The following is a 25,977-nucleotide window of genomic DNA, read 5'->3' on the forward strand; positions in this document are numbered from 1 at the left end:
TTCATAGAAGGTCTGAGTTGGAAAGGACCTGAGAACATAGAAGAACAGAGTGGAAGGGACCTGAGGATATAGAAGGTTAGAGTCAGATGGAACCCTAAGAGACAGAATGTCAAATTTGGAAAGGACCTTAGAACATAGAATATCAGAGCCAGAGAGGAGCTGAGGATGTAGAATTCAAGTTGGCCATGGAAGAAACCAGGGAGCAGAGAATGTTACTAGCCACCAACATTACCATTTTACAAATGAAGAAACAGATTTCACTGTTTCTGGAAGATGTGGGTCCCTGACCCCAAATCCTCTGATTCCCAATGCAGTTCTCTTTCTACCATACTATGCCGCCTCATTAGTTAGCCCTGTTACTAAACGATTATTTATGGAGTCTCTGCTGTTTGGTGAAATCAATAGATTGCTGGGCTAGGAGTGGGAAAGACCTGAGTTCAAATACTGTCTCAAACACTTGCTCTACTCTTCCTCTCTTTTCAACCAAAATTACTACTTCCAAAGTTACCAATGATATCTTACTTGCCAAATCCCATGGTCTTTCCTCCTTCCTCATCTTTCCTGACCTAACTAGAGCTTCTCATACTAGTGACCACATTCTCTTCCTTGGATGCTGTCTCTTTTCTAGGTTTTTGTGATCTCTCTCTGATCTTTCAGTTCTAGGTGGGAGTTGGCATAAATATTGTTGTTCCAGTTTCAAAAATGAAGGAACAGAGAGGAAGGGAAGACTTGTCCACAGTCCCAGAAGCTGGGGCTTGAACCCACATATTCTGTCCCCAGTTCTTCAAAATGACAGAAAGACAGAAAAGTCCTGATCCTTTCCCTGAGTAACTTCTTAGCTGGGGAGTCAAGATATAAATACAAAAGACATTCAGAAGAAACCACGAGGCAGGTGTGGGGCACTATGTGTAGCATATATTTATGAACCTTATCCTACTTCCTATGATTAAAAAGAAACTGAGCATGTGAATGGTCCAGCAAAGTTGTGAAAATTGTGTATGCCCTTTAAGTGGTCAAGTTCACTGGAGACTTCAGCCTAACCCATATCATGACAGAAGCAATGACAATTCCTGTAAAGGGGAACTTTCTGGTATGAAAAAAGTTCCATGAAAGAGTGTCTCCCATTACTCCTTGCTGTAAGCTGTGCAGACCCATTTAGGTTTGTGCAGCTGTGCTTGAGAGGGCTTCCTTTCCCTTCTGATCTTTGATCTCTCCCTGTCTACTGGCTCCTTCCTTGCACCTTTCGAATATTCTCAAGACTACCTCATCCTTAAAAACTTCTCACTTAACCCCACTTTGACCCCAAACTAGAGTCTTATATTTTTCTTCCCTTACACAGTTTAACTCCTGGAAAAGCCATCTACACTCACTTGCCTCTATTTCCTGTCCTCTCCCTCTCTTTTCAACTCCTTCCAGTTAGGCTTCAGTCTTCACCATTCAACTGAAATTACCACTTCCAAAGTTACCAATGATCTCTTACTCGTCAAATCCCATGGTCTTTCTTTCTTCCTCATCCTTCCTGACCTGACTTGAGCCTCTGATACTAGTGACCACATTCTCTTCCTTGATGCTGTCTCTTTTCTGTTTGTTTGTTTTTTTTTTGTGATCTCTCTCTCTCTCTCTCTCTCTCTCTCTCTCTCTCTCTCTCTCTCTCTCTCTCTCTCTCCTTCTCTGTCTGCCTGTCTCTCTCCTCATCAAAACTCCTTTCCAAATTGAACTCCCCCTCCTTCTCTCTATTCTCTTTTGGTGATAATCATGAATTCTAAAGTGATCATTTGTCATCTTTAGACAGAGCCCTCCCAGATTGGCATATCCAACCCTGTTCTCATAAACTGTAGTCCCATATCACCAACCTCTGTAGGCATTTCAAATTCAACATGTCCAAATCAGAAATCATTACCTCCCCACCCCTACCCCCAATCTGCACTTCTTCTTACCTTCTTATTCCTCTCAAACCTTCTAATCACCTAGGCTCAAGACCTTATAGTGATCCTTGTTCACTCTCCTTCACTTTCATATTCAATCAGTAGCCAAGTATTGTCAAATCAAACTCCAAAATACCTTTGACATAAACTTTTTCACTCCATGCAATGTGGCCATCACCCTACTTCAAGGCCTTATCTTTCTTGGATGATTGCCGCCAACTTCTAATTAGTCTTTCTGCCTGAACTTTCTCCCCTTTATAATCCATCTTCCACATGACTTCCAAAGTGATATTATTAAAGCACAGTGTCTGTCATTTCCTTTTTGAGAGCCTTCCATGTTTCTTGGACTGATTCTCTGCTCTGTGGAGTTTTAAGACATAGTACTCTAAGGATCCTTTTCTGAGATACTTTTAAGTTCATTCTCCCCAAATCAATGTTTCATTAAAGTTTCACTTACTGCCTGCATTTCTTTTTCCTTTCTAATTTCTTCACCTGGGAGTCTCCTATGCCAATGACTTTTTCCTTTCTAATTTCTTCACCTGGTAGTCTCCTGTGACAATGCCAATCATATATATAGTCCCTATCCTTCTATCTTTCCATATTCCTATGATTATTTTCATCCCAACAAACATTAAGGACATTTCTGAGTTCAAATTTGCCCCTTTATGTTAAAATATCTTCATTACCTCATTTCTTACCCTTATTTTATAATGTTTAGAGAGCTGAAATTCTGAGTTTGAACTCAGACTTCATGGAATACCATATCTTGAGAACAATCTGCCATTTTCTACTACCATATTTCTCCTTCTTTCTGTGGTATCTGTTCAGACTTACCATGTGTGTGGTTTTCTCTTTTCCCTTCCCCTTTCATTTTCAATGATCATTATTGATCAGATTCTTCAGGCTCCAGGAAGATTTATATTTACTAGCCATTATGAAGTATACTCCATTCCCTGACCATTCCTGCATTTTATGCCATGGTCTAGAAAACTAAATCTTATTGACAGGTAGCATTCCTTAACCAATTCTTCATTTTCCCAAATCATCTTTCATTTTGGAAATGACAGTAATGAAAACTCCACAAATGCCCTAAGATCTTTATTTTCTTGACCAAAAGTTAAAAACCCCTAAAAATAATCAGAAATTTTAGTCTCCAAATGAATTTCCAGGAGAGGGAAATGGTCATGAGATTTGTTGTAGAAGCCAGACTTCAAATCCAATGCCATCTCCACACACATATGTGACCATGAACGATGAAAAATTATAAGGGCACAACACACAGGTCCTTCACCAATATCTTCCTTGGGGACATCACTGTGTTTACCAATCTTCTTTCCAATCCAGTTTTCTTCAGCTTCATTCAGAAGCAAAGAAGGTAGAGAAAAGAAATAATTCATGATTGGTGTTTGTCAAGGAATTGTCAACTGAGATGGGTCAAAGGATGCAAATGGGCTCCCCAAGAAGTCATTATTAGGAAGAGCAAAGTGGTCGATATTCTGAGATAATACTAAGGGAGGGGAAAAAAAAAACTATGCACAGGAGTTAGTAAAATTTCTTAGGAGTTAGGGGCTATAATCATTAATCACATGAACATCTTGATCTGCATATCCCCCTTCCCACTCATGAGAAGAGGCTGATCTAACCAATCTGGATCAAAGGTGAAGATGCTAGAGTAGTCTGAGGGAAATTCTAAGTGACCTTCCCATCTCCTCCCTGCTTTTTGTCTTTATCCCAGAGCCTGAAGTGACCATCATCAAAGGACTGACAAACATGGAGGTGTTTGCTGATGAGGACGTTGAGTTTCGCTGTGAGGTATCCAGGGAACAGGCAGGGAATGTTGAATGGAAGCTGCAGGGCCTGGCCTTGCAGACCAATGAGATGAATGAGATCTCTGTCGTGGGAGGTCGGACACACATGCTGAAGCTGAGGAATGTCACACCAGAGGACACAGGCACCATCTCCTTCTCTGTGGGCTGCCACACATCAACAGCTGAACTCATTGTTAAAGGTAACGGGGTTGGGCCCTGTCTGGAAGAAGAGTGGGAGAAAACAAGGATATGAAGGAACAGAAACTTCTAACAATGAAGTTAATGGGTCAACAATGGGATGTTGAAAAATTCCCAATCAACAAGTATTCACTGAGAATCTATCATGTCATAGCACACTACTGTGTACTAGTTAAACAACAGTATTACAGTTACAATACAACATAATTAAAATCAATACAGTTTGGTATAGAATATTATAATATTTGCTGGGGGAGATATAAAGTTCAGATTGAGTATGTGTCAATGAGCATTTTATTAAGTCCTACTACCTGCCAGACTCTTTTTTTGAGTGTTGATGATAATAAGGATGTTTTAGGATACAAACTTTGCCTTGGAGGAGTTACATCCTAATAATAGTGGGAATGTAACATTTCTCAAGTGAGTATGGTGCAAGTTAAGCTGTGATGGGGCAAAGAAGAGTTGGGAACATGGTGTCCTTGGAACTTGAGGAAAGAGACATCACTTTTGGCTGGAAGTTGGGGAATGAGTAGGATAAAGGATCAGGACAGGCTCTGTGATAAAGGTAGCCCCTAAACTGAACCTTGATGGATGTGGATTTACATGTGTGGAGATGTGTTGAGGGAGCTCTAGTAATAGGGGACAAACCCCATAAATAGTGTTGTACTAGAGCTGGAGCTGGTGGTTAAATTTTCAGAGTGAACATTTACATCTCAGAAATTGGTAAATACTACAAATCAAGAAGAAGATCTATTGTCTAGAGATAGCAAAGTGGTGAAGAAAATGTCAGAAAAGTGTGTTGTGTGTACAGTGTGTACATTTCTTGTCCCCCCCATCCAAGGTGGTTGTTAAATATATACCAGCATACCCTTGCTTCCTTGGGTGCAGTACCAAGAAGGTGACAGTCTAGTTGAGGAGAGAGGACATGACACCATATGACTCTGAATAAGAAACGACTTCACTGAGCCTCAATTACTTCCTCTCTAAAATGAAGAAAATAATAACTCTACCACCTGTCTCAGGGTTTATTATGAAAGAAGTATTTTTAAAACCCTCCAGTACCATATAAATATGAGGTATATACAGAGAAAGATTCAAATCCTAACAACTTGCTCTGTGAAATTCTTTCCCCTTTCTCCCCGATAGGTGGTTCAGTGGCTAGAGCTCTGAGCCTGGAGTCAGGAAGATCTGAGTTTAAATCTTACCTCAGATAATTAGAAGCTGTGTGATACTGGGAAAGTCACTTATCTCTTAAGCTGTAGTTTCCTCTTTTATAAAATGGATCCCCATTTTATAAGTTAGTACGTATCTCTCAAGATTGTGGGGATTAAATGATATAATCTTTGTAAAGAAAACACTTTGCAATCTTTAAGACACTATGGAACAGGGCTACTGGGTGGCACAGGGGAGAGAGTGCCAGGCCTGGAATCAGGAAGACTTGAATTCAGATCTGGTAACTAGCAGAGTGACCCTGGGCAAGTCACTTAATTCTGATTGCCTCACCAGAAGAAAAAAAAATTGTTAGCTACTTGAAAACAGGGTCTGGTTTAAATCAACCTTTGTATACTTCCAATTCAGGCCATCTATCTTTGCTTATAAGTGCTTAATAAATGTTAGATGAATGAATGTTGGGTAGTTTAGTGATGGGCAGCTGAGAGGTTTGGAGAGTAGGATTGGACAAGATATCCCCTAAGACACTCAAGGGACCAAAACCTCCTGAATCAATGCTCCTAAGGCTCCCCATTATTCTTACCCCTTATCCTTGCTTCCAGCCCCACTTCCTGCCTTCTCAGAGAAGCTGCAGAACACAGAGGCCAAGGAAGCCTCCTCAGTCATGCTGCGCTGTGTGGTGGCATCTCCTGAGGCTCAAGTAGAGTGGAGGAAGGGTGGGGAGAAGATCACCCCCAGTACCAAATACGAGCTCCAACAGCAGGGCACCATCCACACCTTAAAGATCCACCAGCTCACCACTGACGATGAGGGGGAATACACGTGCCAGAGTGGAAAGGAGAAGACGACAGCAGCTCTGACCATTCTCGGTAGGAGAAAGGTGGCAGGGGACAAGGACCTTGGTGGGGAAAAGGCAGGGAGAGGGAAGGCTTGCACAGGGTTGGGTGCTCCTCATTTTCTGTATATTTGTTTGCAAGTTGCCCTTTATATTATAAGCTGCTGGAGGGCAGGGACTGTCTTTGGCCTCTTTTTGTATCCCTCACCCTTAGCACCACAGTATCTGATCCATATTAGACAATTTATTAATGTTTATTGATTGACGGGGTAGACTTGACAAGATTTTCATTTAAAGTTAGGGAAGAACTTACCCCAAGTAGAAGAATCGTAACAGTACAAATATTTGGCCTCCATTCTCTCTCTCTTTTTTTGAAACAAGTATTTATCAAGTATCAGACTCTGTGCTGTTTGTTTGTTTTACAAATTTTATCTCATTTTATCCTCACAATGATCCTGGAAATTAGGTTGGAAAAGAGAACATTGTTTCCATGCAATGGCTGAGAAAACTGATCCATAGGAAGGTGTATATTTTACCCAGAGTTACACAGTAAACTGATGTTTATTAGCTGTGTGACCTTGGGCAAGTCATTTATCTATTGGGTCTCAGTTTTATCATCTGTACAATGAAAGAACTGGACTAGATGATCTCTGAAGTACCCTCCCAATTCTAATAGATTATATGCTTCTGTGCCCCCAAATAATTTGTAGGACATAGGAGGCAATCAGTCTTCTGGGATGAAGTATATCTGTCCCCAGGAGTGCCATGGAGTCAGTTGTGTCCTGGCTTCCAAGTCAATCAGAACCCTTCCCTGCTCTAATGCTAATCTGCAGCCAGAGTTCCTGCTCTGACCCTGAGGGGGACCCAATATGTTTGTCCACTGTATTTCCAGCTTCTCCAGTCCTCTTCAAGAGAGAGCTCCAGCCCCAAGTGGCCCCAGAGGGAGCTGTGGCCATTCTTCAGGCTGAGCTCACCCAGCCTGATGCCCCAGTCTTCTGGAAACGGGGGTCTGTTAGGCTTCAGCCCAGCGCCAAGTATGAGATGAGGCAGGATGGGGTGGTGGTGGAACTGGTCATCCGAGATCTACAACCCTCAGATGCTGGCAGTTATACCTGCGATTCCAAGGACCAGCAGACAACAACTACTCTGAGCATCACAGGTGACAACGGGATGATTTTCCCTTCCCATTGCCCATCCCCCCTGTATTCCAACTTTACCCTCTCTGTACATTGTCCCTTCTCTGTACTACCATGAACCTACCATCAAAGGAATCCAAGTCTGGCTTTAATAGGACATGGTTGAACTAGAGCCTTTAAATTTTCAAAGACCAGAGATCTCAGAAAATCACTACCTTATAGAATGTCAAGGCTTATAAGGAAGCTGAGAGATCTCTTTTTACATTTGAGGATACTGAGGGCCAAAGATGTTAAATGTCTCATCCAAGGTCATACAGCTATTAAGTTTCTCAGTCAAGATGAAAACTCAAGTTGTTTCTTAAAACTACTAGTTTTAACTTCCCAACTGCCTTTTCTTTTAGGATGCAAATATCCATAAGCAATGCAAAATCATTTGATCGTCATAGTACGGTTTTTAATTCAATCAGTTAAGTATGTTGAGTAGGTCCTGGGACTAGATTAGGAGCTATGGGAGCCCTGGACAGGTGTCAAGAGGCCTGAGTCCAGGCCTCATTTCCTCCATATAGTTTTGTGACCTTGGGCAAGCCATTTTGATTCTTTGGGTTTTATTATCCTCACCCATCCAATGAGAAGGGTTAGAATGAGAAAGATTGGTCTCTAAAGTGTATCTCCTCTGACTCTGTCTATGAATCCATGAAACCACATGTAGAGGAAACATGGACCTTCACCTTGGAGAGTCCCTGGGCTGATGGGGAATACCTCAACCTTGACCTTAGGGAGCTAGTTCTCAGGTTGCTGGGAGAAGTGATAAGCAGCTTCCTTCCCAACCTTAATGAGCTAATGTCTTTGTGCCTCCCCCTCCCCAGCGCCCGAGGTGAGCATTGTGGAGCCTCTTCAGGATGTGAAACTGTGTGAGGGGGAGGATGCCAAGTTTGTGTGCAGGCTGTCAAGGGCCCCCAGGCAGGAGGTCCAGTGGCGCCTGGGCGGCGTGCCCCTCCAGTCCAATGAGATGAATGAGATCACTGTGGAGCGAGGCACCCTCCATACACTCACTCTCCGGAAGGTGACCATCGAGGATGCAGGAGTTGTCAGCTTTCATGTGGGTACCAGCAGCTCTGAGGCCCAGCTCTGTGTCACAGGTCAGCCACCTTCACCCATCTCCATGGAAGTTTCCAGTTAGACTCCTAGAACTCTTTAGGTCATTAGACACTGGCTCCGCCTCTTGTAACAATTCGCAACTGCACTGATTTTTTTCTTTTGTGTGAGAATGAATTATTATTTCCTCTAGGATCTTCAGAAATTCATAAGCAATTCATAAGCAATGCAGAATCAGTTGTCACAGTGTGGTTTTTAATTCAATCATTTAAGAATATTGGAATAGAGGACCTGGGTTCTAATCTGACTCAGCTATCTACTGATTATGTCAATTTGAGCAGACTACTTCTCTTAGATTAGGCCTCAGTTTCCTCATGTGGAAAATGGGGACTTAGACCTCCTTCAGGGTTCTTTTTGAGGTCTCTGACCCATACTTGCCCATCCTCCTGATGTTGTTGCCAACCTCTCTAGCTTGCCTTTCTGAGTGGCCTGTCCATTCTCCCTTCGGTGTCCACACACTCCCAACCATGAAGACCTGGACTTGTAACATGGCAATGGGAACAGCTAAAAGCACACATGGGGCATGTTTATTTGTTTGTTTAGGTTTTTTCAAGGCAATGGGGTTAAGTGGCTTACCCAAGGCCACACAGCTAGGTAATTATTAAGTATCTGAAGTCACATTTGAACCCAGGTCCTCCTGACTCCAGGGCCGGTGCTCTATCCACTGCATCAACTAGCCACCCTGCACTGGGGCATGCTAATGGATGCAGGGGATCTGAAACAAAGGAGGGGTGAGGTTGAGAGTTCTTATTCTGCTCCAGGCCATGTGGAGGATTGTGTCCCATTCTGGAGCCATATTCTAGCAAGCCTACTAACTGATTGGAATGTTTTAAATACAAAATAATAATTAACGTTTATGTAATCCTTTAGGTTTGTCAAGGGCTTTTCAAAATAATCTCATTTGATCCTTACCATGAACCCAGGTGATTGGTATTATTAATAACCACATTTTGCAGATGTAGAAACTGAGGCAGGTAGTGTGTTAAGTGACTCACTCAGGGTCACACAGCTGTCTGAGACAGGATTTGAACTCAGGTTTTCCTGAACATCGGATGCTCTACCCAGTGCACCACCTGGCTTTTTCTGTAATTTACTGCCTCCTCCTCCTCCTCCCATTCACCTTTCTGCCCTCTTCACATCTAGAGCATTAGATACACACCCATATAAATGTGTAGAAAGCATAGCTGACTATGGAATCAGAATCCTCAAGTTCAATCCTGTCTGTGTGACCCTGAGCAAGTCACTTCCCTCAGAGCCTCAGGTTCCTCTGCTATTAAATTGATAGAACTACTTCTACAGATTGCTGTAGATCACTTTATAAGCCAGCAGGGGATAGTGAATAAGGCACTAGACAAAGACAAAAAAAGACCTGGGTTCAAATCCCATCCCAGATGTTTACTATCCATGTGATCTTGGGCAAATCACTTAAACCTTGTCTTCTTTAGGTTCCTCATCCATAAAATGAGGGTGTAAGACTTAATGACCTCGATGATTCCTTCTGGATAAAAATCCATGATTCTATGATATTGAAATTATTATTATCAATAACAATAACACTAATTCTGGCAATAAAGATTTCTTGTAAATATAATAAAAATGACACATTCATACAGCAATTAAATTCCTATAAGGTGATGACAAATTTTTTTTTTACCTTCTCTTTAAAGATTCAGAAACTGAGACTTGGGATGACTTAGTCACTTGCCTAAGATTACACAAAAATAAAGTCAGAATTAGGATTGGAAGTCAGGTCTTGGGACGACATATGCAGTATTTTCCCCAGAAATTGTGCCAGAGCACCAAAGACATGTTTCTAGGGCTTTATGGTTTACAAAGCACTTTATACGTATTACATTGTAGGTACAATGGGCACTATTTATTTTTTTAAGAGGAGGAAAACAAAGCCTAGGTAGCTTAGCTGGCCTGCCCACAGTCACTAAGGGTCAATACAGAATTCAAAGGCAAGTCCTTCCTGCCTAAGGCTTACCTGGGCTATTGTGTGACACAGGTGAAAAGATGAATAATAGGGTGACTGTACTAGTACTTAGAGCAGAGAGTCTCTGGTCTGTCCCAGTGGATTGGAATTCTCAGATACATTGTGGAAGAGCAAAGCAGGACTCACTGATCTAAACCACAGCAAAGTTAGCTATGTCTTGAATGAATGTGAATTAAACTGACCTGAACTGGAAATTCCCTCCAGCAGCTCCTTCTGTATACTTCCAAGAAGAACTCCAAGATGTCACTTCAACAGAGCAAGGCTCAGCCACCCTACACTGTGAAATTTCCACACCTGGCATCCCTGTGGAATGGAGGAAAGGAGGGCAGGTCCTAAAGGCCAGCAACAAATATGAAATCCACCAGGTGGGCACCCAAGCCAAGCTCATTATCCACACCTTGGAGGCAGAAGATGTCGGCACCTATACCTGCGTCGTGGGGGACAAGCAGAGCACGGCCACTGTCTCCATACAAGGTGAAATTGGGGGAGGGTGGAACAAGGCAGGATCACAAGTTCAGAATTCTTAGATAAATGGTTTTTTTCTGAGGGCACATTGTTCTACAGTGGCCAAACGAACATCCTTAATGCTCATCTCAGGGATCTGAGTTCCAGAAACATGCCCCAAGAAGATAACTTAGCTCCATTGAGACCACTTAAATAAATAGCAAATGTCATACTTAAGATAAACCATTGGTCTAGCCTGAGATTTTGCCTGTTTGGAGGTACCTGTCAAGTTGTTAACCCTAGAAATTGCATCATAAATTTTAAAGGAGAGTTTTTTTGTATTTATGTTTTTGGGTAGAGGATGGATATAAAATAGGTGAACAGATGAGAAAGAATCAGTGAATTTAATTTTGCTTAAACTTTCTTTTTTATTAGATAAATATTTTATTTCTTTTCCAATTGTATACAATAGTAGTTTCTACCTATCATTTTTCGGTAAGACTTTGAATTTTATACATTTTTCCCCCACCCTCCCTTCTCTTCCTCTTCCCCCCCCCCCACAGAAGGCACTCTGATAATCTTTACATTGTTTCTGTATTATACATTGATCAAAATTGCATGTGTTGAGAGAAAAATCATATCCTTGAGACAAAAATAAAATATTAGAGATAGCAAAATTATGTAGTTCATAAGACAACTTTTTTAAAATTAAATTTGTTAATAACCACATTTTACAGATGAAGAAACTGAGTCAGGTAGTATGTTAAGTGACTCACTCAGGGTCACACAGCTAATGAGTGTCTGAGACAGGATTTGAACTCAGGTTTTCAGTTCTTTCTCTGGAAACAGATGGTATTCTCTGTCACAGATACCCTAAAATTGTCCCTGATTATTGCACTGATGGAATGAGAAGTTCATCAAGGTTGATCATCACCCCCTTGCTGCTGTTAGGGTACAGTGTTCTTCTGGTTCTGCTCATCTTGCTCAGCATCAGTTCATGCAAGTCTCTCCAGGCTTTGAATTCCCATCCCTCCTGGCTTCCAATAGAACAATACTGTTCCATCACATACACATACCACAATTTGTTCAGCCATTCTCCAATTGATGGGCATTCCTGCAATTTCCATTTCTTTGCCACCACAAACAGAGCTGCTATGAATATTTTTGTACAAGTGATGTTTTTACCCCTTTTCCTCATCTCTTCAGGGTATAGACCCACTAGTGGTATTGCTGGATCAAAGGGTACGCACATTTTTGTTTCCCTTTAGGCATAATTCCAGATTGGTCTCCAGAAAGTTTGGATCAGTTCACAGCTCCACCCACAATGTATTAGTGTCCCAGATTTCCCACATCCCTTCCGGTATTGATCATTTTCCTTTCTGATCATATTGGTTTGCTTAAACTTTCAAACAGCTGTAGACAAAATTCCATATCAACACCCTTTTATAAAGTTGAGTCCCTATTAGACAGGGTAAAATGAGCTGTCTTAGTAAGAAATTCAAAACCAGGGGGTGGCTAGGTGGCGTAGTGGATAAAGCACTGGCCTTGGAGTCAGGAGTACCTGGGTTCAAATCTGGTCTCAGACACTTAATAATTACCTAGCTGTGTGGCCTGGGGGAAAACCACTTAATCCCATTTGCCTTGCAAAAACCTAAAAAAAAAACCCAGAAAACAAAAAAACCAAGAAATTCAAAACAGTTCAATTAGTTCAATTCAGCAAAGTTTGTACTATGTGCCTGATGCTAGGAAAGATACTAAGTTTTTTGGTTTGCTTGTTTTTTTTTAATGACATAATCCCTGCTATTGAGAACTTTGGCTCCTATTAGAGGGATAACTACATACAAAAAAAAATAATACAATAAAGAGGGAAAATGTAAGAGATCATAGGTGTGGCTCAGACAAAGTACTCTAGAAGAGCCATGTGGTCAGAGAGTTATTAGGAGAGAGATGAATCTCAATGGGCAAGAAGAGACAAAAGAGGTAATTAGATTTAATTAAATCACTGGATTTCTGATTTTAGAGGATTGAAGATAAATGAATTTCTACACCATCTGCTTTGATTTCCGTTAAGATGTGTCAGAAATGTGCTAATTTCTAATTAAAGCCAACTGATAAAATTTTTGATTAAGAGATTTGCGTGACCAGGGAAATGAGCCTTTATTTGAGACTTTGATTGTATTTGCCTTTGAAAGGTATGGGCAGGAGTCAAAACATTTGGGGTTCAAATTCTGCATTTGACATTTATTAACTGTGAGACCTTGGACAAGTCTCTAAATCTACCATTGCCATGTTTCTTCATCTATAAAATGAGAGCACTGAACCGGATGACTTCTGAAATCTTATCTAGTTCTAAAACTATAATGAGGGAAAGTAAAAGCCCTAGAAGGTTAGAAGTCTGCTTATACAACAAACTTTAAGTTCATTTCTTTCCCTTCCTTTTTGTTGTTCAGTTGTGTCCAACTTTTCGTGACTTTGTAGATTATATAGCATACCAATTCTATCTGTGAGGAGTTCTTGGCAAAAGAACTTGGGTTTTTCCATTTTCTTCTTCATTAGATGAAGGCAAGCAGAGGTTAAGTGACTTGTCCAAAGTAACACAGCTAGTAAGTGTCAAAGGCTAGATATGAACTCAGGTCTTCCTGACTTCAGACCCAGCACTCTATCCAAACTATAGACAGAACATTTTCGTAACACCAGAAGCCCATATAAGTGTCTTTGGGTGAAAAGTGGGTTTCACGAACTGTTTGGGAATAACTACACTAACAGCCCCAAGTGTATTTCACTTCTGAGAGGAGTCAATAGGTTGTAGTTTTATGAAAGATTTAGGACCCTGGCAGTAGTGAGATTCAAAAGAAAAGAATGGATTGGTTATAGACTATTGTTAAGTTCGCGATTTTTTAAAAATTTTATTTATTTAAGGCAATAGGGTTAAGCGACTTGCCCAAGGTCACACAAGCTAGGCAATTATTAAGGCCAGATTTGTTTCCTGAATTATTTATGGATTCCTATAATATAATCCTTAGAAAAGGTTTTATGTTTTCTATGAGGTGAAGTAAAAGCTGTCCTGTCCTCAATATAGACATTGTTACCTTGATTACTTGCTTAGAATGTGGAGATTCTTCTGTGACTATTTAGACAAACTATTCAGAGTTTTTCTTAGAGCAAATTTTGGATAAGGACATAATGAGCCAAAGGGACATTAATCTTTGGATTTCTTCTCAATATTGAACCTGATCTGATTAAGCCAGGGCATGGGGCAGTGTGCTGAGGGAAATGAAGGGTTTGGATAAGATGATTTCTAAGAACATTCCCTACCAACTCTTGATCCTATGAGCCTATAAAGTAACAAAAGGTTGGACAAATTTATCTAAACTAATTCCAAATTAAATATTTTGAACAAATGTTCATTGAAATAAACTGAACTAGAAATTCCTTTCAACAGTGACACCTGTCCACTTCCAAGAAGAACTCCAGGATGTCATTTCAACAGAGCAAGGAACAGCCATCCTGCACTGTAAAATTTCTGCACCTGACACTCCTGTGGAATGGAGAAAAGGAGAGCAGGTCCTAAAGGCCAGTGCCAAGTATGAGATCCGCCAGGTGGGTACCGAGGCTGAACTCATCATCCACATGCTGGAACCAGAAGACATTGGTGCCTACACCTGCATTGTGGGAGACAAGCAGAGCACGGCCACTGTCTCTGTACAAGGTAAGACTGGGGTGGTGAGAGGTGAAGGTTGGGACAGGAAGAAGGGTAATGCCAAAGGTCAGTGTTCTTAGATGGATGGTGATGTCTGATGGCACCCTTCTTGTGGTGACCTAAGAAAATAATATGGTTCTGTTGACATGATGTAAGGATGAAACCCCAGGCTGTACTTGGACTGGACCATTGTCCATCTGAGATTTGGCTTCTACTCAAGGAACGTTTTGTGGGAGAATGTGATTGCCTTCCAAGTTGTTCACCTCTATCATGAACTCTAGGAGAAAGAATCTATGAGTCCATTATGTCTAAGTTTAGTGGGTAGAGGTGCATATGAAATTAGTCAATAGTTGAGGGGAAAGAAATGAATTTAATTGTTTACAGACTTCATATGCTATAGACAAGGTTCTTTATCAACACTTTAAAAAAATTGGTATGAAGTAGTGTACTAAAAAAGTGAAAATTAACACAGTCTCTGACTTCAATGAGTTTACAATCTACCAAGGAACAGGGGTGGGAAGAAAATAACATGGAAAAAAATATGATACTAAGAATGTTGTGATGGAACCAAAGGTAAGAGCCATCCAAAGTAATCCACAAAAATTTAAGGAGGTAAAGGTCAGTGTCCAATGTGGGTAGATCACAGAAGGCTTCAATAAGGAGATAGAACCTGAGCTTTGATCTTTAAGCAAGAGGAGAATTTCAAGAACTAGAGATTTCCAACGGGTTGATAAGGTAAGTGGTATATGTATTTTTATCCCCATTTTCTAGATGAGAAAAATTGAGACTTAGGGAAAAGAGATACTTCTAGTATCATTTTACTACTAAATGTCAGAGCCAGGACTTAAATATAAATTAACTGACACCAAGGCTCTTTTCACTCTGCCATGAGCTATCCATCTAGAGCAGGGCAGGAAACATCTGACCCATGAAATCATTTGGTCTGGCACTGCCACAGCAACAACGATTGGGGCTTAAAATTCAGTAAATCTAGGAATTGTTTAAGGGGAAATTAATTGGATGTTTGGCAAAAGATAGACTAATTTTTAAGTTGATAATTTTGTATGACCCATAAATGAGGTTATAAATATGCAAATAGTCCTTGGCAGAAAAAAGTTCCCCACCCCTGATCTAAAGGGTCCACAAGTCCCAAAGGGATCCTTTATGCCTTTCCTGAAATGTTTATGGACAGTGGTAAGTTTTTGTACATTATTTTGCATTTTCAGGTCTATTCTGAATCCAGTATATATACTGTTACCCTAGGGGTCTGTGAATAGTCAAGTCTAGGTGGCAAAGATTTATTAAGTAATTACAATATCCCAGAAACTATGCTAAGTGCCTCAGATAGAAGCAGAAAAACAGATCACTCCTGCCCTCAAGGAGCTTACATTCTAATTCAAGAAGATAAAGGGGAGTTGAAACATGAGTTCAGTTTCAGAGGGTCCAAGAACTTTTAAAAATTATTTTGATAATTATAATTCACTTATCTATTTTCCTTCATAATACTATATATTTCATTTTACACAGTTAAAAAATTTTCTGAGAATGGGTCCATAGACTTCACCAGATTCCTGGAGAGACCCATAAAATTAAAAAAGGGTTAAAAACTCCTTGCTTTAGAGACTGATCTTAATACTTTTTTTTTAATGTTGAGGAAAGGGCACTTTCAAATCAAAGTTCAAATCACTGCTTTCACATGTTACTAAACTTCTCTGGGTAATGAAATGCCAACCAGAGGGGAGGGACCATAGACTCAACAAAACTGACATACCCCTATCAATCACTCAACAAGCAAATGAACCAGAAAACTGCCCCTGTCTACAGGCATTTTGACTGGAGAATGATGATAATAATAATAATCTGAGTTTATGTTAGTGGTAGACTTGTAGTCTACTGGCTTCCATTGTCCTCTGTTAACATAGATAACATATATTTGACCACATAGGCAGTTTTTATACCAATGGATGAAACCCTTTGACTCTTCAGTGCCCTTTATGGATATTATCTCATTTGATCCTCACTTCCCAGTCCTGAAACGATGCAGTTTGTGAGTTATTAGCTCCATTTTAGAGATGAGAAAATTACTGAGGTCCAGAGAGAGAGGAAGCCACCTGACTGAAGTCATACAGTAAATGGCAGAGCCAGGATATAATCGTACAACTCTTGAGTCCAGTGTACCAGGATAAAAAAAAGGGCGGCATCAGTGGGGACACTGAGCCCTTTTCAAAGAGAAGACAAAAAAATAGACCTTGTTTGAGATTGATCCAGATGCAAGGACTTTGGCCAGTGGTTAGAAGTTAGAGGGAGCCCATTTGGGCTCAGATAAGGAAGCACCTCCCAATAGCTAGAGCTGTGCCATTAGGGGAACATCTGCTTGGGAAGGAGGGAGCCCTCTGCAGAATAGCAGTTCACATTTTTATAAGATTTTAAGTTTGAGGAAACATTTTCTTCCCCTTGAGTTTTTGAAGCAGGATGGCCCTGCAAGGATCAGCCTCCCCCTTTTATAGAGAACCCCAACAATGTATTTCTCTGGCCATACCTACCATGCCAAGTCCTTGAAAGGTCAGAGGTGAACCAGCCTGTGCTCCCCCTGTTCTCACTCTGTCACACAGAAGAGGCGGTTCGGCTAGTGCGCGGGTTACAGAATGTTGACGTCTTTGTGGGCGAGGCAGCCACCTTCTCCTGTGAGCTATCTGCTAGGGACATCGGTGGGGCCCGCTGGTGGCTGGATGGGACCCTGCTGCAGAACGGTCCCCTCACTTCCATCTCAGTGCACGGCGGGACGGTCCACACCTTGACGCTCAGGGACCTGGGGACCCAGGATTCAGGGACCATCACCTTCCGGGCAGGGTCCCTCGTGTCCTCAGCTAAATTATTAATCAAAGGTATTTGGGCTTTGGAGGGGGACTCCCCCCACTCCTGCCTCCACCCCCCCTGAGTGGCCTTCGTGCTCATGCTTCTGCGATAGGTTATTGTGAGAACCTCCTCACCTACCAACCATCTGCCTAAACCTCTTTTGGGGTTGTGGTTCTCTATTTTAGGAAGCCCTGGATGGAACTTTACCTTAGAAATACAGAATGATAATAATAATAATTAATAATAACGTCTAGCATTTTATATAGAGTTCTAAAGTTCACAGAGCACTTCCCATTTCAAGTTTCATTCATTCTTCCTAACAGCCGTGGCAGGAAGGTGTTTTTATTTATCCCTATTTCCCAGGTGAGGAAACTTAGGGCTAAGAGAAGGAAGATCAGGTCAAATGCCTTGCAAACATTGAAGGCAGGATTTCCTGACCTTCACAGGACTGTGCTTGCCTCGTTGCTTTCCTCTTCATTATTTCTTCCCTTCCCCGTTTTTTCCAGTTGCCATGAAGCAGAGGAGGGAGGGTACATTGCTTTGGTTCTGTGGAAGAGTTCAGAAAATACTCATATTCAAAACCTTAACTCTACCACAACGTGACTAGGCGTGTTCCTTAAACTCTTTGAGCCCCAGTTTCTTCATCTGGAAAATGAGAGAGTTGGACTAGAGCTTGGAAGTCTATATGTGTGCCTTACCTAATGAGAGAGGGCTAAGGTGGGGTGAGAGAAAGGAGGTGTCACTTTTGAGGTAAGGATCCTTGCTTCCTAACTAGAAAGTGCCAGTGATGTTTCCTTATCTCTTTTTCTTGCAAATCAGTTCCCTTCCTATTCATTCCACATGTCCCAATCTGGATTCCCATCAGGTTTTATAGTCTGTAAAGGTAATTCCAGGCCTTTTAAACATCAATAAAGGGACAAGAACCCTATGCCTGGGTCTCTGGGCAGGCTCTCAGGGACAAGCTATGACCTCTTCTACCAGTGGTGATGCCTCCCAGATGGGCAGAAGCTAGAGACCATGTTAGATGTTGTCTTAGCCATCTTTGATTTGTTGTCCTGTTCTCACTGAATATTCAGCAGAGGAACATGTGTTATATTCTCAAGGAGACAGAAGATAGATGATGTCTACAACCTTTCCTTCAGGAGGTTTTATTCAAATCAGTAAAGATATGGGATAGACACATAACCAGGAAGTATACTGATAACCAGAGTCCATTTATTTGTTCACTCAGTAACTATTCATTAAGTACTTGTTATATACAAAATACAGAAGTAAGTGGTCACCAGTGGAAGGTATATTAATAAGGAAATGTGTGGAGTCATCTCTGCTCTATGATTTAGCAATGGGGATGGAACACAGATAAATATGTAATATTATATGGTAATGATGATTTCCTTTTCTACTGTACTCTGAAGATTATAAAATGCTTTCCTCACAATGTTCTTGTATTGTAGGTAGTGCATGTTATACTTTATGATATTTTTATACAAGGAAACAGGTAAAATGACTCATCCAAGGACATATCCCTAGTAAGTGGCAGAACCCACACTCACACCCATGTTTTCTGACTGAATCCATGACCTAAATATACAAAAACCAAGATTGATGCTTTTACTGGTTTGGGTACTCTCTTCTCTGACACAGATTGCAACCCACCCCAACCCCACCTTAGTAGTTCATATTTACCCACAAATGATTCATCCTCTTGGGGCCTTTTTGTGGTGATAAACTTCTCTCAGCTTTAATATGGTGGCCTTTTGACAACATATCCCAGTCAAAACCTACAGCAAACGAAAACAAAGTGACTGAGGTACACATGCAAATAATTCATCCACTAGTGACAAGAAACCAGATCCATACTCAAAGCCTTTCCAACTTGATAGGATCAGAGTTTGTACTGCACCTGCCTCCCCTTAAGAAGCCAGAGTCATATTCATACCTTAGTGAGAAATTTAAGATTTTTTTCATAATAAGTGATATAATAATTATTTCATATAAGACTAATGTGGACCCTCCCATGATACGGGCATCAGAAGCATAAAGGACTGTTTGGGTTAAACATGTGGTGCAGTGTTGATGGTATACTCCAGAGGGCAGTGCAGAGCTGCTGTTCCTGCCCACAGACCACCCACTGCCCTTCTCTGCTCAGACTGGTCTTTGGTCAGGTTCATCCAAAGTTAACCCTTTCCTATCCGCATGACTTCATCGCTCAGGTCACTGCACCAACCCTGAGGCTGAATTTTCTTCACCTCCGAACTTCGCCTTCCCAGGAATCATACAGGCAAAACCCAATTCTTGGGATAGAAACATAATCCTTTTCTATTTTTTATTTAAAATGTTTTTTTCACAATTGATTTTTATTTTCTTTTTTCCAATTACATGTAATGAAAGTTTTCAATATTCATTCACATGCATATGCATATTTATAAGTTACATAATTTCCTTCCACCTTCCCTTCCCACCCCTCCACCCCTGCCCTCAATGGCAAACCTTCTAGTGAGTATCATACATATACATTTGTGTTGAACATTAATTCTTAAAGAGACAATTCCACAAAGTTAATCCTGACTCACTTTAATAGAGATGGGCTTAAGTCTTCCAGTACTACTGACACAAAGGTACCTGGGAAACATAGTCCTGCATGAATTTCTATTGAGGAGCCCATCAATCTCCCTGGACACAAATGGCCCTGAAATTAGGACAAGTGGTCAGAACAAATTACAAATACCAGCTTTATCTCTAGCAACTACTGCCTTTTATTGTAGAATCATGGGGTCATGAGATCCTCCATTTTGAAGCTGGAAGCAATCATCTAATCCCAAAATATCAGGGTTGGAAGTGACTTCAATTAGAGTCAACTAGCTGCCCTTATGATTTTCCTTTAAAAAATAAAGTGCCCAGAACTGAACACGCTTGACCAGACAGAGAAGAATAAAATTACCACTTGATTATCTTGTTTTCTTTAAAATCATATGAAATAGCATTAGCTTTTTGGGATCTCATGTCATATTTGATTTAAACAGAACTTGTCATATACTAAAACCCCCAGATCTTTTTTATAGAAATTGTTTTTTTAACAAGTTGATTTATTTAAACTTTCAAGTCTAAACTTTTGCATTCTTCTCTAAGTAGTTTCATTTTATTCAATGTGACCTCTCATTCTAGTCTGACAAGGATATTTTTGGAGATCTATATCCTGTTAGTCATGATGTTTGCTGCCTTTCCCAGCTTTGTGTCTGCTACAAATTGATTTTTCTTCAGAAAAGTTGACAAACATGCTATCTATGCTTTCCTTCATTAATGCAACTGATAAAAATGTTGAACACCATAAGACCAAAAACAGATTTCTTAGGCCATTTCTCTAGAGACCTTCCAGATTGACATGAAATAATTAATTACTCTTCTTTGGGTCCAACCACTCAACCAAGACTAAATGTAAATAACCATACTGTCAATTAGCTCACATCTTTCCATCCTGTCCACAAATGCTGCAGGAGAGACTGTGTCAAATGTTTTATTGGCTTTTAGGTATGCTAAGTCTTTGCATTCCTCTGTTCTACCAGTCTTAGTAACCCTAACATAGAAGGGAATGATCTTAGTTGTGCATGTCCCATCTTCAGTAAATCCACTTAGGTTTTCAGTGATCACTGCTTCTTTTTCTAAGTGCTCACCTATTATCCCTTTAATATTCTTTTTTTCTAGACTTTAATCAGGAATTTAAATCAAACTCATTGGACTCTAGTTAGTAGATTCCACTCTGGTCTTTTTGGGAGGAACATTTGTTTTTCTTTACCCCTATGACACCTTCCTTGTTTACAGTCTCTTAAATATCCCTGACAGTGGCTCAGCAGGGATGTATGTCCATTCATTAGATGCCCCCAGAAAATGAATAATTTAAACATATCTATAAGCAGTAGATGCTATCTGTCTTGGTTTCTATTCCCACCTAGCAATGTTTATTCTGCTCAGATAGAACAGAGTATGGTAAAAATATTTCACTGTGTGGAACTGATTGTAAATCATAGTAATTCTGAGATGAAGGAGATCTCTGTGATCTGGGTTGGCCAGAGAAGCCTTGCTGGTGAAAGCAAGACTTGAGCTGAGCATTAAAGGATTGATAGGATTTAGATAATTGGAAAGACAAGGAAAGTAAGAGTAAATACAAGAACATATGATGCATGCATACCATAGAGCTAGAGGCTGGACCTCAGCTTGTATTTTGATAAAGAACTCTCAGATGAGAAAAATCCTGCCAATACATGTTAACATCTTCTGCATAATAAGTAGTTTTAGAGAGTTGTCTAGAGAATTAAGAAGTTAAGTGACTTGACCAGGGTGACACAATACTACCTTTTGAGAGGACTCCCAAACCATATTAGTCTGAAAACAAGCCACATTTCCCCCTTAAATTTGGCTTGAATAATACCTGAATGCAATCTGTAATCATTGTAATTTTTCAATGAATATTTAACTTTTTTCTTTTCAAATAATAGTAATAATTCATGTTGCCTATAGCACTTGAGTTTTTATTAAAATGCATAATCTAAAAGGAAGGTAATGCAAATATTATTGTCTCCCATTTTCTAGAAAAAAAGGAAAGACGGCTCAGCTTGCCCAAAGTAACACAGCTTTTAAGTGAAAGAACTAGTACTCAAACTTAGAACTTCCAGATCTAAACCCAATGCTCAAGTTATGATCTAAATTCAGAGATTGCAGATATTCAGACCAATAGACTATAAACATACACACATATACCAAGCTCATTTTTTTAGCAGAGAACTTTTCCTGTACTCCTTCTGTATAGAAGTTTGAAAATGGTCTACAGTAAAGCCAGACACATTGGTTCTTGGCTGAATGGGCAGAAAATACAATGCAAGATTGGCATTAATAGACCTGTCAGGCATTTGCATAAAGAATACCTAGGGCTTGGTGAATGAAGCCTTAGAACTCGAGATTCCTTGTCTGTATAATTCAAGCTAGGGATGCTGCTACACCTTAGAGGTGGATGACCGTGGTCAGTGTTCACTTTGGGATGTCCCAGGTGAAGTGGTAGGGCTCTGTCTAGATGGGTGGTACTGAATTGTCAAATAGGGAATGATTATTCAGTCATCTATCCAGACAGTCCTGATGGTAAAAGACCCTTATTATCCAATAGCTCCTTTGGATATAAGGATATCACTCCATTCTTCATTTCAGTTCAATTTAAGACACATTTATTATTTAGAAAGTAAGCATTAGTTAGAAAGTTCTGTGCTAGTCTAGTAAGTCCTATAAGTTTGCTTGTGCCTTAGCCAGCAGAGATGGACCCAAAATTTGTTTTCAAACCTCTTTTGTCACTCTTAAATATATCCGGAACCTATTCCTTTAGTCATGGCATCCCTGCATCTAGGCTACCTTGGTTCAGAGACCATAGTACCTTCTCTCAGAAAATATCCTTTGTCTTGAACTGGACTATGGCTAGAGTTCCAATGAAACCCCCATACAAAGGAGAGAGAAGAAGTTAGAAAATGTATTTCATGTTCCTGAAGCCGGGTGCCCGATTTCCATCAGTCCTATCCCTGACTTCTTTCAGACTTGGAATACATAGGTTGTTGCTTGGCCAGCCCAGGCGACCCCTATGATTCATCTACCTCTGCTAAGAAAAGCGTGGGCCCAGCAGCTGCTTTTTTCTGGGGACCATGGAGAGCAGCCCTCCAGGATCCTTCCCTTGACGTCCATCCCCCCGCAAATCAACTAATGAGCTCATATGGCATTTCATCTTGTTGGCAACAGCAGTGGATATAGGAAAGTTCGGAACAAACAAGCTCCGGATCCCTGCAGGGAGTAATTAACTGTAGGACTGGAACAGTAATAAGCCTTTGGCATTATCTAGTAGCTGAAGTTGAAGCAGAATTTAGGACAGGGCAGTTATAACACCAATAATTGAAACAGACCACATGAACAGGGAACTGCTGCGATCGATCACAGTCGTCCTGAGTCGTCCTTTCCTTCTGTCATTTCTCTGTCTGCCATCTCCCAGCAGAAGACATTCAGAGGATTGCCCTGGATATATATTTACTTAGTGTGTGTCCACAAGCACCACTTCTCCCCGCCTGTCTGGGGCATTTCAGACAAGCAATTTAGAGATTTGAGCAAAGGGGCATCACTTCCCTAAGACCAGAGGCTTAACTGTTTGCTGCTAGTCTGAAATGAGGAATTTCCTTTTCCATAAGGCTGCCCTGCTTCAGAAGTTGCAGTCTTGAATGCTCTAGGGCATCCAGGCCAATTGTAGTACCTTGGCAAATAGATCTAGAATTTCTTTTTAACTCTGAAATCACTCTAGGATTCCAGCAAAGCCGAGGCATAATGCATGTTGGTGTAAGATGAACAGTAAGACAAGTGGAAAATATCAGAGTTTACCATCTTTCAAAAGATGCCATGTTAACCCCCATGATTTTAGGGAATGTATTAGAGTTGACTTTGCTTACAGAACTGGGAAGTCTTGAGTAGGAGAAATTGGCCAGTTATATAACCCCTATTTGGAGATCTTATGGACCCCTCACCTAGTCCAGAAGGCTATTTGGCACTTCTTTACATCCTTAGTAACTTTGCCTATGTGCATGTATAGAGCTTGCAGCTAGCTCACCCTGCTTCTAAACTCACTAACCATGGCTAGGCAGAGGGCACCCCATCATTTACAGTGGTCTGTATGGAGGGGGGAGGGAGGTGACCACCCCACCCCACTAATGCATGTCCTCCTGACATATTGGCCGACAGATCCCACCGTTGAAGTGGTCAGTGCCATGAAGGACCTGACCGTCGAGGAGAACAGCATGGCCGAATTCATATGCCAGTATTCCCGGCCTGTACAGGCCACATGGAAGATCAATGAGCAAGAGGTCTGTGTGGACGGGCAGCGCGTCATTGTTGAGCAGGATTGGAATGTAGCCAAGCTAACCATTAAACCTGCTCTCCCACGTGACAGCGGCGTCTATTCTTGTGAAGCGGGGGGCACCTGCGTGGTGGCTCTGCTTGATGTCCAAGGTGAGGCATGCCTGCGGACTAGGCAGGCAAAAAGCCCACCATAGGGTAAGAGGGAGGAAAGAGGATAAGGCTAATCAGATCTTGGTTAGATTTAGAACCAAGAGACCTGAGTTCAAATCTCCTCAGTTCTGCTACTTTCCTAGTTATATGACCTGTGCCAAGTTATTTAACATCTATAAACCGGTTTCCTCATCTATAAAATGAAGGGGATGAATGAGATGACATTTTTTCAGTCTAAAATCTTATTTTCCTATTCTTTGGCATAGTTTAGTTTGTAGTACTTGATATTTTAACTATATGGTAATAATGAAAGGGGAGAGCAGATAATTCCTTTATCTGAATACTTCCACAGGCTGAGGGCTCTGGAGTAGATGTTGGAAAGGAACAGAAAAGGGAAAGAGACACAATTGCTGCTATCAGAGGGCTCCCAGCATATGATCCTCACTCATAGTAATCCCAAGACTAACGATGGAGATACACAGTCTCCCCTAGTCTGAGCATAGACATGTGGTCATCTATTAATTCATCTATTTTTTAAGTGTTTTTTTTGCAAGGCAAATGGGGTTAAGTGGCTTGCCCAAGGCCACACAGCTAGGTAATTATTAAGTGTCTGAGACTGGATTTGAACCCAGGTACTCCTGACTCCAGGGCCAGTGCTTTATCCACTACGCCACCTAGCCGCCCCATTATTCATCTATTAAATATTATCTACAGTAGGTCTCAAGCACTATGTTAGGTCCTGAGAATACAAGTCAAACTTGTATTCTAAGTCAAACTATCCTTGCACTACAGGAGTTACCATTTTACTGCGATGGGGTAGGGAATTCAGAATATATGCAGGTAAATGAATACAAAATATTCAGAGTGAATATAGAACAAATTCATGGGGAAATAACTGGGGAATCATAGAAGGTAATACTTGAACAGACCCTTGACAGAGATAGGGATTTTCAGAGCTGAAGGCAATGAGGGATGGGAGGGAAGTGTATTCCCCAGATGGGAAATGGAATGTAATAAATGGAGAACAAATCAAGGCCAATGTAAACTAAGTCTTGAGAGACTGCAACCAGATTGTAAAGGGCTTTAAATACCAGTTTGAAATATCTAATGGACAATTGGTAATGTGGGACTTCATCAGAGATAAATCCATGGTCTGGGTGCACTCCCCAAATACCCAAAGCAATGGAGGATTCGATACAATTACCAGTATCCAGGGAGAAATGGGGAAAAATAGAGATGCATATTTTCTATATAGATAGTAAGGGTTCACATGTCTATAGGACTTTAAAATTTTATAGGACTTTAAAATTACATATAAATGTTTTCCTCACAACAACCCTGTAAAAAAGGTGGTAAAAGGATTATTATCCTCATTTCATTGGATTAAAAAATAGAGACTTGGGGAGATATTTAGTTTTAGGTTTCACAACTGGTAAATAGCAGAGCTGGGACTTTCACCTATGTCTTCTGTTTCCAAGAGCAGTGTACCTATTACTATAGATCCCTCTCTCTCTCCAACATTCATCTCAAAGGTTTCTCAATTCCATGAAACTAATCTTGACCCAGAAATTACCAACAATTACCATCAGACTCTTTCAGCTAAATTGTTCTCATCTCTTCTGGCTTAGATCCTGAAAGCCATCAAAAGTTATCAAATTCAACTATCCACCAAACTTCAATTTCCCTGATCTATAAAATGAAGACAATAATGCTTGCACTGCCTACACAGGT

The 25,977-nt window shown here is 40.8% G+C and overlaps 1 protein-coding gene across 22 annotated transcripts in view; it reads left to right on the top strand.

The window, feature by feature from the left end:
• Positions 1–25,977, top strand: part of OBSCN (obscurin, cytoskeletal calmodulin and titin-interacting RhoGEF) — a 342,539-nt gene that overhangs the window by 165,103 nt on the left and 151,459 nt on the right. For 19 of the 22 annotated variants that reach the window (XM_074197796.1, XM_074197800.1, XM_074197799.1 and 16 more), the window contains 8 exons: positions 3,661–3,933; positions 5,704–5,970; positions 6,829–7,095; positions 7,939–8,211; positions 10,428–10,697; positions 14,110–14,376; positions 16,980–17,252; positions 23,980–24,246. In XM_074197796.1, coding sequence (XP_074053897.1) covers positions 3,661–3,933; positions 5,704–5,970; positions 6,829–7,095; positions 7,939–8,211; positions 10,428–10,697; positions 14,110–14,376; positions 16,980–17,252; positions 23,980–24,246 — 2,157 coding nt within the window. The remainder of the gene's footprint in view (positions 1–3,660; positions 3,934–5,703; positions 5,971–6,828; positions 7,096–7,938; positions 8,212–10,427; positions 10,698–14,109; positions 14,377–16,979; positions 17,253–23,979; positions 24,247–25,977) is intronic. The other 3 variants (XM_074197798.1, XM_074197803.1, XM_074197806.1) reach the window with 3 other exon arrangements.

The sequence above is a fragment of the Macrotis lagotis genome, chromosome 8 (genome assembly GCF_037893015.1).
Source record: "Macrotis lagotis isolate mMagLag1 chromosome 8, bilby.v1.9.chrom.fasta, whole genome shotgun sequence".
Classification (NCBI taxonomy): domain Eukaryota; kingdom Metazoa; phylum Chordata; class Mammalia; order Peramelemorphia; family Peramelidae; genus Macrotis; species Macrotis lagotis.